This window comes from Equus asinus, chromosome 4, assembly GCF_041296235.1.
Source record: "Equus asinus isolate D_3611 breed Donkey chromosome 4, EquAss-T2T_v2, whole genome shotgun sequence".
NCBI lineage: Eukaryota > Metazoa > Chordata > Mammalia > Perissodactyla > Equidae > Equus > Equus asinus.
In genome coordinates, this window is record NC_091793.1 from 139,642,811 (window position 1) to 139,655,341 (window position 12,531).

Genomic DNA, 12,531 nt, shown 5'->3' on the forward strand with positions numbered 1-12,531 from the left:
CAGGTATGGCTTTTGCTTTATATTAAAAAAAAAAATTATTCATTTTTTTTCTTAAAGCCCTTTTGTTTGAGTTTTGGTAGCTGACAAAATGATTGCACGTGAAACATAACTCTTGCGTAAAGTAAGCTGCTCACAACACAGACTAATTACACATTTGGGAGGCAAGGAAAAGACATCCAGAGCGTGCTCGTGCTGAGCTAAGAGCACAACATTTAATGAAATGAGGGCCATAAAAGGTTCAGCATGGATGCTTTCAGGTCTGACCTGGGCTTCTGGGAAACTGAACACTGGCCCCGCGGACTGGTGGGTTCCCTGGGGCTTTGAAAGGCCGGGTTATTACCACTTCCATGCATGAATCAGGCACTGCTTTGCCATACAAGAACCTCTGTGATTCCAGAGATGGCCCCATTTGGAACACTCTCAAGCTAATAACATGGATGCCTCCCTAGTCATCCATCTCCCTGCCTCCTTCCTCCTCTCATGCCGAGTAATTACTTTTGATATGTGTTTGATAAAAATGGTTAGTACATCTGGCAAGGTCTGACCATGTAGTTTCTCTGTTTCGTCTTTCCTATTCTTAAACTCTATTCCTTCCGCTCCAGATAATACTGTGAAGAAACAGAAAGACCCTCACATGTTGTTCAATCAACTTTTTGCCAATTATGCCCTGTGTAGACTGGCTGTTTCACATTACAGTGTTTAGTACATAGTAGATGCTTGATAAAAATTTGTGGAATGACTATGGTTTGCAAAGAGAGACTCTTGTCACTCAGGCGAGAATGGATCAGTCTCATTTCTGAATTCCAGCTGTGACAGGTTATTTATTCTGCCTAGGAATAGAAATAGGATTACAGAAAACACAATGAGAGAATGGAGAAAGAGAAAAAGAAATAACTGAATAGGAAGGAGAAGGGAAAATATACATAATTAGAATGACAACAGAGCAGCAGCTATAGGAACTTGAAAAGAGTCTATGTAAAAAGGGGCAGAGAGTTAGTTAAGGCTGGGATGGATAGAATAAAGCATTAAAATATCTTCTAAAAATTAGGAAAGAAAAGGCAGTTAACGTTGTACTCACCATTCCGTTTTGCATTTCTTTTTTTAACTTAATAAAAATAATGCCTATATATACATCATTTCAGTGTTTTCAAAATTGAAAATTATGATCCATTATTGGATTATGAAATCAGTGTAATGGGTTGTGACCAAATTTAAAAAAAAATTAAAAAGCATGGAAAATACTAGAATGTGTTGCACTCTGAGTGAGTATTGTCTCATGAAACTTTATGGATGTGTGCATATATGTATATGCTTGAATAGATAGACAGACAAGCAGACAGACAGATAGACAGGGTACCAGATCACAGTGCTTCCCAAACTTGATGAAATGTACCATGAATATTGCTGTTTGCAATGTTCACTTACGATTTGAGGTAAATGATGCAATTTAAAACCATGAAAAGTCCCACATCCATTACAAGTTGGCAGTTCTGACACATCTTGGTGCCGTCATTGAGGATTTGACGTTCAAGATGAGCTGGAGTATCATCTCTCCTAGGAGAAAGAAGTATGGTATGAAGAGGGAAATCGGACTAGATTACTTTTAAGGTTCCTTATAACTGTGATACCTTATGCTTTTTGTAATTATGTTTAAGATAAAAAGTAATATGTATAAACATTCAAATTAATGAAGTCTGGAATAGTGGGAATCCAGTGTGTCGTGCCAGCAATTTATTCGTTTGTTTATATATATGTACATACAATCCCACCAATACACATTCACAGATGCACAAAAATACATATACACACACAAGCACATAGTGCTGGACACTTATATATATCTCATATATATTAATTCATTCATCAACAAATATTGCTCTAGTGCCCATTTTTGAGTCTGGCACTGTTTTAAGCACTGGCGATACATTGGTGAGAAAAAACCCAGAACAATGTGAAAGTTCCTGTATTCAAGAGACATTATTAAAAAAAATAAGCAAATAAGTTCCCAGTATGCGATAAGTGCTCTGGAGAAAAACAAAGCAGGATAATGGATATGCGGAGGTGGTGCTGGGAGGGCGTTAAAGCAATTTTAAACTGAAAGACAGGGAAGACCTCACTGATACATTGGCATTTGAATGGAGGATTGAAGGAAGAGAGGAAGGAGGTCTGCAGGAATCCAGGGGAGGAATATTCAAAGCAGAGCGAAGAGCTAATGTGATGCAGGTTGTGTTGAAGGGAAGGAAAGTCCAATGGGCAGGCGCAGAGAGAGCAGTAGGAGAGGCGGGCGCTCAGCGTACGCAGACGGTGCAGGACATTGGAGGACTTTGGCTTTTTCTCAGAATGAGGTGGGATTCCATGGAAGGTTTGGAGTATTTGTTTTAGTAGCCACTCTGGTGGCTGTGCTGAGAAATAGCCTGAGGAGGAGAGAAGGGGAAGGGGAGGCTGGGTCACAGAGAGTATCTGTGAGGTGCAGGGGGTGAAGCTCAGAGGGCAGGGTCCCGGGCGTGTTAAAGTAGAGCTGCCAGGAGTTGCTGATGGGTTGGATGTAGAGTGTGAGAGAAGGGAGTCGACGATGGCATGGAGATCTCGTGCTTGAATGTTGGGAGGAACACATTGCATTTGCTTGTTCAGGAGGAGCAGGCTTGAGGCGTGATTCTGTTCAGCCATGATCATTTCAAGGTAGAAACCCTAATCGAATTGCTCACTAGAAAATTGGTTATGTATGAGTCTGAGTTTAGGGGAGAGGGATAGAGAGATGAATTTGTGGCTCATGCATGTAAAATGATGTTTAAAACCGTGAAATTAGATGAGGTACCTTAGAAAGTGAGGATGGGAGAGAAGAGAACAGGTCAGATGATTGATTCCTAGGATACTCTAGTACTTAGGGATTAGTGAGAAGAATTGCAAAAGATGGTTGAGAAGGAGGGGACAGTGAAGTAGGAGGTAGACTCTGACAGAGTGGTGTCCTAGAACCAAGAACAGCAAGTATTTCAAGAAGTAGGACTTGATCAATTGGGCCTAATGCTGCTGTAGATCAAGAAAGGTGAAGGTGAGGACTGACCATCGTATTTATCAACACGGAGGTCACTGGGGACTCTAAGAGAAGCTGTAAATAGAATGCACACACACCCACACGCACATATATATTTACAGAGTGTATGTATGCATATTATGTATTATATGTGGGTTTAAAGAACCACACAGTGCATATACTGCCATAGGCATATGTATTGGATAGGGCATACGGAGCATTAGAATGTGTGTGTGAGCTCACAGAGATGTGTTTACCATCTCTCTAGTAGACGTTACAATAATATTGCAGAGTTCTTATACCTTCATAAATTCTTTTTTAAAGCATGTGTCTTTTTGACATGATTGAGAAATAATTGGAAAACACAGAAAAATTATAAAGAAGAAAACAGAAGTCCATATTCCAGTGCCAAGAGATAACCAAGTTTTTTTCAGATCAATGGGGCAGGTAGGTAATCAGAAGATGGGTAGTTGTCTGAGTACCTATAGAGTGTATCTGTTACATAAGTGAAAGATTCTGTGCACATAAGCTTTTCTCACATGATTAAAGTACTATTTTATATAATTCTGTGATTCTTAATAAGTAAAAAAGTACAAAACAGCATCCATGTAAGCACAGCTAACCTAACAAACATCACTTGATAGGCTGTGTTTTTCTTCCAGATTCTTATATAAATAAAAGGCAGCATTTTGTATATGTACCAATAAATTCAATGTTTATCCTCTTCCTACTCTGTTCATCCCAGGAAGATCACATGTCTGCCTCTGGAGGATTAGCTGCCGTACAACCAGAGAAGTAACTGAGTGCCGAATTCCCCAGTAGTTCATTCTGATCAACTAAGTGATCAGTCATGAACCTGTGAGCCTGAGAGCTGGTCAGGATCTTTTGCCCACCCCTTCCTGGGCCTTGGGAACATATCAGCAGGCAGCTCTGTGGTCCTACCTACCTCTCTGGACCAGGGTGGCCTTAAATTTGACTGCATTTGGCAATTGTTGGTTCAGAGCAGTGGTTTTTCAACTGGAGGCGATCCTGACCCCAAGGCAGGTTTGGCAATGTCTGAGGGCATTTTTGATTGTGACAGCTGGAGAAGGAGGTGCTACTGGCCTCTAGTGGGTAGTAGCCAGGGATTCTGCTAAATATCCTACAGTGCATAGGGCAGTACCTCACAACGAAGAGTCGTCAGGCCCCATATGTCAGTCATGCTGAGGTTGAGAAAGCCTGACTTGAGGAGGCCTTAGACCTACACCCACGCAGTAGGGGCATCTGAGCATCATCCTGGGCTGGGTCTAGGAACCTCAAGCACTTTGCATCTGAAGACATGGCCTCTAGTGGCAAAGAATGAGAAATAATGAAAAGAAAAAAACAGCGAAATGAAATTACCCCGGGTTTCCCTTACTCTGCCAGCCTTGCCTCTTTGGATTTTCTTCCTGCTCTGGATAGCGGCGTGTGGAAGAAGCAAGGGGTACTCCCGACACAGCGTGGAAAAGCCCTCTTCGGAAAGCCAGGAAGCCGGGAGGGTCCAGGTCTGGATGTGCCACTGCCTTCTGGCTCGTGGTATCGCTGAGGTCCTGCACTGGGGGCCCTGGCGAGGACTTCATGCCTCTTTCCATCCTACAAATTGTTGTCTGGCAAGATTTGAGTTTAATTTTCAGAGTTACTAGTTGAACCAAGATTATTGGAGGAAGGCATTCAGTATATTGATTTTTTTGTGCATTAGGTAAAAGGACATTTATTTCTAACAGAGGAAATGACTGTGTTAACTTCTGTAATGGCTTCCTTCTCCATTGGGAAGTTAGCTTTTATGAGAGACTGCTAATTGTGGCTTGAGCCTGGGACAGCATAAGAAAGAGACAGAACATAACTGTAGTTGGGTGGAGAATGTGAAATTGCATGACGTCCTGCTGTCCTTGTAGCATTTAGTTTGGGGATTTCTTGCAGCTGGGCCAAGTCATGGCGGTTCACAGAAGGGAGACAGAGCAGTCCAGAGCCTGAGGCAGGAACCACACTGCGTGGGCTCCACAAGGTGCCAACACTGACAAGTCTTACGGATGTAAGCCTGGCACTTCTCTGCTGTGCTCCACAGTTTCCTCGTCTGTGAAATGGGCGTGATACTAATCCTCTGCGGGTTGTTGTGAAGAGTGAGTGTATTGACACGTGTGAGGCACTTAGAACATGACCACTCGATCGTTGTTAGCCACCACTTTGTTTTTGCTGTTATATTTTTGGCTCTCAGATATCAGGGACTTAAAAAAGATAACTTTAAAATGAAAAGATAACCATAATACCACCTGATTTCTATTTTGTTTTTACCCCTCATGTAATAAATGGAAGGTATGAGTCCAAATAGTGGTCGTCAGTCTTGTTAAGAGTTAAACGCAGTTTCCAGGAAAAAAAAAAAAAAATTTGATTATAAAATAAAGTGGTTTAGAGGTTTTACTGATGGAAAACTTGTCCTGTGTTACTTTGTCTCCAGTAGATAAAAAGCCAGAGATGCTTTCTAGTCTTTCTCTAACTGTGTTCACAAACTTCTAGTGAGAACAGCTGCTCTTTAATTCAGTGGAACTTTATTAGACTGGAAATACCAAATCCCAGAGAGGCGTGGAAACATAAATGGTTGTGAAATGTTGTGAATTCTAAATAGAACATTTTGGAAGACAAAGATGAGGGCTAATAATTTACATTTAGTATTTAACTCTGACATTCCAAGGGAAAAACACAGCCAGTTTGAATCGAATGATGGGATTTGTTTCTTAGATGGTAATATAATAAGTTAGTTAAAAGAGCTAACCTGTAATAGGTTTATTAAATTAAGCAATAAAGTTTCATTTCTTTGAAACTACCTGTTGTCAAAATCTTTACAGCTAACTTCATTTACAACGAAATTAAATGAAGGCATTATTTCTTTAAAGTTACACATGGGTTTTCTCTGTTTTTGTAGGAGTTGAAAGTGCCATGTCAGTGGATCTGGCTATGATCAGACCTCTTAATCCTGTTTTAATTATAGGTTCTTTGCTACTTCTGATTTTATAGTTGTTATTTTGCAACTGACATTCAGACATTCACAGTAATTTTTAAAATACGTAATTTAACATGAGAGTCCCTCAAAGTGACCTTAAGATGAGAGTCTCTAGGCATAATTATAGAGAAGAAGGAACTGCCGGCCTGGAATGAGTTGATGGTTTCCAGGGCTGTCCTCCTTTTGAGATTTTCCGGTTACACACCGTGGCAGTTTCACATTTCTGCTAGCTTGAGAGGGATGCAGGAGGGACATCTACACAGATTATAATGTGGACCGCACTTTTAGTTCCCACTACTGTATATCTGAAAACACCAGGGGCCAAATATGACTAACCATGTTTCTCCCTGGAGACCTGAGCCCTAAATGTGACTTTTGCCGCCATACTCTGCATTTTTTGGGACCAGCTACGCTTACAGCCAGGTGTCGTTTGTCAAAGAAGACATGAATATTTGTTGTGCATTTTCCATTTCTGTTTAAGTTCAAAAACTGGTTGCCAAAACTGACTTGTGCTACCCAAAGATGCAAGCTTAAGGCGTGAGTTTTGACACAGTGAAATTTGGTTCAGTGATATCCATTGTAAATTACGTTTCTCTAACTTTAAAACAATATTTTATTTTTTATTTTATTTTTATTTTTTCAATGCTCTATCCTGTTGACAGTCTTTTTCAATAACATTTCTTCGTGGTAAATATGTTGTAAATTATATAAGCCAAACATTTCCCTAAAATTTTAGCACGTTTCTACCCTAAGCTCTGTTTCTTCATTTGTGAAATGAAGCTGTTGAGATCGTGATGTCTCTAAGGCTTTTCTGGTACCTAACACCCCCTAAGTAATGTGCAGACTCTTTAATTATTGAGAATATTCTGCTGAATTTCCCATTACTTACGGATGTTTCAAAAGGCATGGCTCTGCCTTGCCAAAGGATCCTCTCTGCCGACTGTCACCAGGTATTGTCCCCAAGAACTCTGCCCCTGTTCCATGGGCATGATGATGGTTCCTCCAGGAGAGACGACCCGCGGTTGCCTGCCAGGAGCAGGATTACAGCTGTTAGAGCACCAGTCATCCTGTCTTGCCAATTACATCTGTGTTTGGCTATCTGAGTGTGTAAATGTCAATCTCCTTTCTTCCCTTCACTTTTTCATGTGACTTCCCAACAGAAAGGAGAACCTGACTGCTACGCACTCTCCCTGGAAACAACGGAGCAGCTCACCTTCGAGATCCCCCTCAATGACTCAGGTTCTGCTGGCCTCGGGGTGAGCTTGAAAGGGAACAAGTCTCGAGAAACTGGAACAGACTTAGGGATTTTTATTAAATCCGTCATCCATGGAGGTGCTGCTTTTAAGGTAGGTAGGAATGATGTTTGCGTGTCAGGGTGAAGATACTTAGAGATGGGGCTGTCGTGCTTGGGGACTGGATGGAGAAAGTGTCTGAAGGCTTGGGACCACTGAGGCTTTCCCACCAGATGCAGGAAATGTTTGTATGAACAGATCTGGGCACCAGTTGTCTGTTTTCATACTTTAAGTGGTTAACTTAATTTCCTGGAGATAGTTCTAAAACCTGTCACGATTAGTATTCTTTCCTCCATTCTTTTTATTACTCTGTTAGGATTCCTCTGAATTTGTCACCCGACAAAGTTGAACTTAAAAATACACAATGAGAAAAACAAAACTAAAAACAAGCAACATCAAGGCAGCAAATAAGAAACTGTGGTTCTTGTGCTTGCAAGACTGAAAGCTCAGTGGAGGCTGAGATATAAATTAAAGGTCATTGATCACATTTACACACTTGAAGGTAACCATGGTGCCAGGAATGCATGTGTGCCTTTGAACTCGGAGAAGCTTATAAATTTCCAGACAAAAACGAAAGACCATGATCCTGCCCTTTCACATTGGGGTGGGCAATGTGATCATAGCTGTTACCGTTGTGCAGTGGTTAACTAGGGTCCGGGGTTGCAATCCGACTTCACCACCGTATGCTCTGGCTTGCACACCGTTGCCAGCTGTGTGCACATATGGGTGAGGAACTGGACCTGCTAGCCTCCCATTTCCTTGTCTGTAGAGTGGGGATAACAAATAACACCTAATTCATGGGATTCTAAGGATTAAATAAAGCGATACACACGATGCGATGACTAAAACAGTGACGTGGTTATAGAGGGGAGAAACACATCCGTGCTTCTCGTCAGCTGTGTTCACCATCATCGTCTCATGCTGTGCAACGAGACTTCCTGAGTTTGGATCCTGCCTTAAGTACTCTCACCCTCCGTGAATGTAGGCAAATTGCTTGTCCTCAATATGCCTCGGCTTCTCATTTCTACAATTAGTAGTGCCCACCTCCTGGTGCTCTGGTGAGGACAAAAAGAGACAATACATGCACAGTGCCTATGACAGACTTTCAACAAATGTGAGCCATTTAAAATCATCTTGACATTGATAGCGGGTGCCGTCTCCCACCAAAAGCCAAGAAGGCGTGGTTAGAGTCTCCGGGATCCCCGGCCTGGGAATCCCGGCTTTGTTGAAGCACTCTTCTTCTCAGACTTATCACTCCACTTTTGTTTCAGACCTAGACTCTGAGCTAATGTCTTTTTCTTCGGAAATAAGAAATGCATTGTGGATAGACAACTCCTTAATGCACTTGTTGGATCTGTTAGCTTTTGTTGCATAATAAATAATGACAAAATTTCAGTGACATGCATCAGTAAGCCTTTATTTCCCTCATGGCTCTACAGGGCAGCTGGAGGGGCTCTGATTCAGCCTGGTGTGTCTCTGTCACCAGAGTCTGAGTGTGCTCCCCATCTTTTACCTGCTAGATCATGTTCTTGTCATCCTGTGAGGTGTCAGAGGGCCAGCAGCAATGGCTGAATCTTCTTAACTTCTGGGCTCCGAACTGGCACACTGTCGCTCCACACACACACCACTGACCTCAAGTCATCTGGCTGAACCCAACGTCAATTCAATGCGTGTCGGAACACAGTCCACCCATGATGAGGCCATGGCAATGGCATGGGTACAAAGAAGGGTGAAGAATTGGGGCCAATCCCCCAAGCTATCACACTGTCCAATCTGGCTCAGAAATGCAGAACCAGGAGCAGAAGAAAAATAATAGTAATAATAGCAACAACAATAGCAATTGGCATTCATTCTCTTTAGTGCTTGATAGATGCTGGTCCCGATGATGAGTATTTTAGGTGGATTCTCTAATTTTATTCTTCATGTTCACACTGAATTATTATCATGCCATTTGATCAGAGGGAAAGTGCAGATTACAATGAGTAGTACCTCTCCCAGCCAGGAACTGCTTAAACTGAGATTTGAGCCCAGCCCGTCTGACCTGAGAGCTTGTGCTACACTGCGCTGCAAGGAAGGCTCTTTCATCTCATCTTTTCCGGTTCCTAGAGATCAGGGGCTGTTGCCCTGGAGTTGTCTTGTCATCCTGAGCCAACTCGTTTAAACACGAGCTGTGTTGAAGGTGAATCTTGCTCGTGTTTATGGATCCCAGCCTGATATTCTTCTTCTTATTCCTAATGAGAGCTTTACTCACAGAATTTATTCCAAGTAAAATTGAGACTGAAATGAATTTTTGGAAATTAAAAGCAAACATCTTAGCTTTTTTATGGGCAATAACTTAAGCTGAAGAAGATATTGGCGAGGAGGTTGGATATGTATATTCATGTTTGTGTAAGTGAGCATCTCCTTACCTAAGCAGTTTCCAACAGTCCTGTTTCCTGCAGAAAGATTTCACTTACCATTTATGTAAATTTCTTTCCTGACACTGGTCTGCTGAGTCAGACAGTGACACCATTAAAAACCACTGGGCAGCATATTTATAGCTGATCTTAAACAGTAAGAGGCATCAATCGTCAATTTGGCCTTCTTCTGAATGTTTAGTATCCATTTGTCTTGTTTACTTTTAGAGGGCTAAGCTTTGCTCACAAGAAATCTGATTAACCAGAAAAAGAGAAAGTATTTTTGTATTCCCTTTCTGCTGTTCCAATAATCCACTGTTAGTCCTCAGAAAATTGTCACCTGTTCTGTGATTCAGGATTGCGTCTTACAAAAATTGTTGTGAGACTTTGTTCCTGTCCCTGTTCAGAAGATACACATGTAACAGCCTGCAATGTCCCCAGGGCACGGGGGAGATAAGGAGGGGAATATCCACTTTAGCATGTGGCCCTAGGCTTTTACCTGAAATCAACAAAAGAATCTTTTTGCCAGAGCGCAATCTTTCTCTTCTGGCCCTTCATACCACTAATTGGTTCTCAAGGTGTTTTTCCCTTTAGGGAAGCTGGGTTTTTGAAAACTAAACTACTTTGAAAATATGACCAAATCCTTCCTGTGGATTCTGCGTGCTGTATTCTCCTGGGGGCTTCCGTTGGTGTAAACAAAGACAGGAGACCTCTCGCCAGATGTAAATCCCCTGAATGACGATGACTATAATTGAGGACCTCTTTTTTTTGTTCCTTACCTCTCGGGCTTCTGCTTTCTGTCATTTAATCTCTTATTTGAGTGATTTCTAATGCAGATGTAAATCTCTGTTTGAAAATAAGAGCATCCAGCTACTCCTCCAGGATTCCCTCTTGAAAGGGAACCCCCTCGCTCACCTTGAGGGCAAACTGAACAATATTTGTCCTCTATTCAGAATTATCCAAATGCTTACTCTCATCTTAATATTTCTTTAAATTCCAGTCTGCATAGCAAGAAGGAAAGCCCAGAAAGTCTTCTCTGTGAGGGTCAGGACGTGACACTTCAGATGCTTTAGCTTTCGCCCACAGAGTTCTTTGTGGACGCCTTGGAAGCGTCCCTTTGAGCTCTGCTTTTCCATGTACGAAGCGACCATTGACCATGATAGCCAAGTATGACTTAGAGTATTGGTGCTGATATGCTGAAACAATAACATGCACTATGAGATTTCAGTTTCATTTTAGTTCCTGTCGTTCTTCCTGGGCATCTGCCTCTAAAGTACAGTGCAATTGCTCCCAGAACCAAAATAACTAGATACAAGTGTCTGTGTTAACTTCTCATGAACCCAGAACTGAGTGGAATGAAATTATGATGTTCATGAGAATGCTTTCCTAAAATTTCACTCTCGTGATTGGAATTTAAAGTGAATGTGTTCTTGTTACTGTTAAATAAAAAGAAATATTGTCATTGTTAGAAAAAACACCTTGAGAAAAATACTCTCCTTTCCCAAAATCAACATAAAATTAGCTTTTCCTTTTCTCCAGGGAAGCCCACGTAAAGTCTTGATGATCAGTTCGAAGACCTTTGATATTTTCATTCTCATTTGCTAAACGTTTTGAGTTCTAGGATCAGTGGCTTTCTTTCGCTTTACTTCTGATGCACGATATTAACTAAGTTTTTTTAGAGAAAATGCATTTTTACGTCTGTCACTTATACTAACTTGCGCTGCTTAGTTTTCTACTTTAAAAGTAAATCACTTTTAGAAAAAATACATAACTGAAATAGTGATGTTTTTAAAAAATGAGGAAGAACATTAACATGCTGTGGTAAGAATAAAAATCTCATGAAATCTGTTGTACTAATTCTGAAGGACCTTTTTTTCTTTTTTAATATATTGACTTTAGGAGTGGAATGTGTCCTAATTAAACCTTGAAATAATAAGGGAAAAATTAAAATATAAAGGCAATTTTTACTAAGGGAAGGACTGTCATGTATCAGGTAAATTATTTAAGGGCTCTTAAATAGAAAGAATGAATTTAAGAATACCTGTTATTCTCCAGAAAATTAATTAGCCAGGTTTGTGCTTAATAAATACTCCTTGATGATGATGAAATTAAATGAAAGAAAAATGCCTGACACAGCTAATTGCAAACGCATGCACTCAGAATATGAAATAGACATAATTTAAGTAATTTGATTCTAATGTGCTTAGGAAATTTGGAATACTCCTTCTGAGAGATGCAGAATTTCATAACCTACACTATTTAGTAATGGGTAAAAGAAAAACTTCTATCTATTACAAGCAATCCTCATAGTTTAAAATGACTAAAATATGAATTTTTGGAGAGAACATACATAGTTCCAGAATTTCCAGGAACATGGTGCTTGATCCTGCATCTCTATGTCTCTTCGTAATATGGAACGTTTAACAGCATCCGGCTACTTAACAGAAGTCCAGGAAGGGTTCCCAGCGTGACTAATTCCCACCTCCTTCCCTTCTGGTATCTGTAAATCATGTAGCAGATCTATAATTAATGAATTCAGAGGAAGATAAAAGGGACAGCTTTTTAAAGAAAACTAATGTTAAATGATTTCTTCACCTACCCATTTTTTTTTAATTGATAATGTTTTTCCCTGGTGGAGAACCACAAAGATCATCCCCAGTAGTCATGTCTTCCAGGTTTTCCCCTCCGACAAAATGACCACACAGTCTGAGTGTGTAAATGGCCCCATCACAAATCCTCAACTGTTAGAAGCCAAACTCTCACATTGCATCCTAACCTAAACACGTGATGTATTTC

The 12,531-nt window shown here is 40.8% G+C and overlaps 1 protein-coding gene across 8 annotated transcripts in view; it reads left to right on the forward strand.

Moving 5' to 3' along the window:
* Positions 1-12,531, forward strand: part of PARD3B (par-3 family cell polarity regulator beta) — a 908,373-nt gene that overhangs the window by 513,272 nt on the left and 382,570 nt on the right. For 7 of the 8 annotated variants that reach the window (XM_014836393.3, XM_070508440.1, XM_070508438.1 and 4 more), the window contains one exon: positions 7,208-7,393. The exons of the other annotated variant lie outside the window; for it this stretch is intronic. In XM_014836393.3, coding sequence (XP_014691879.3) covers positions 7,208-7,393 — 186 coding nt within the window. The remainder of the gene's footprint in view (positions 1-7,207; positions 7,394-12,531) is intronic. 8 annotated transcript variants of the gene reach the window in all.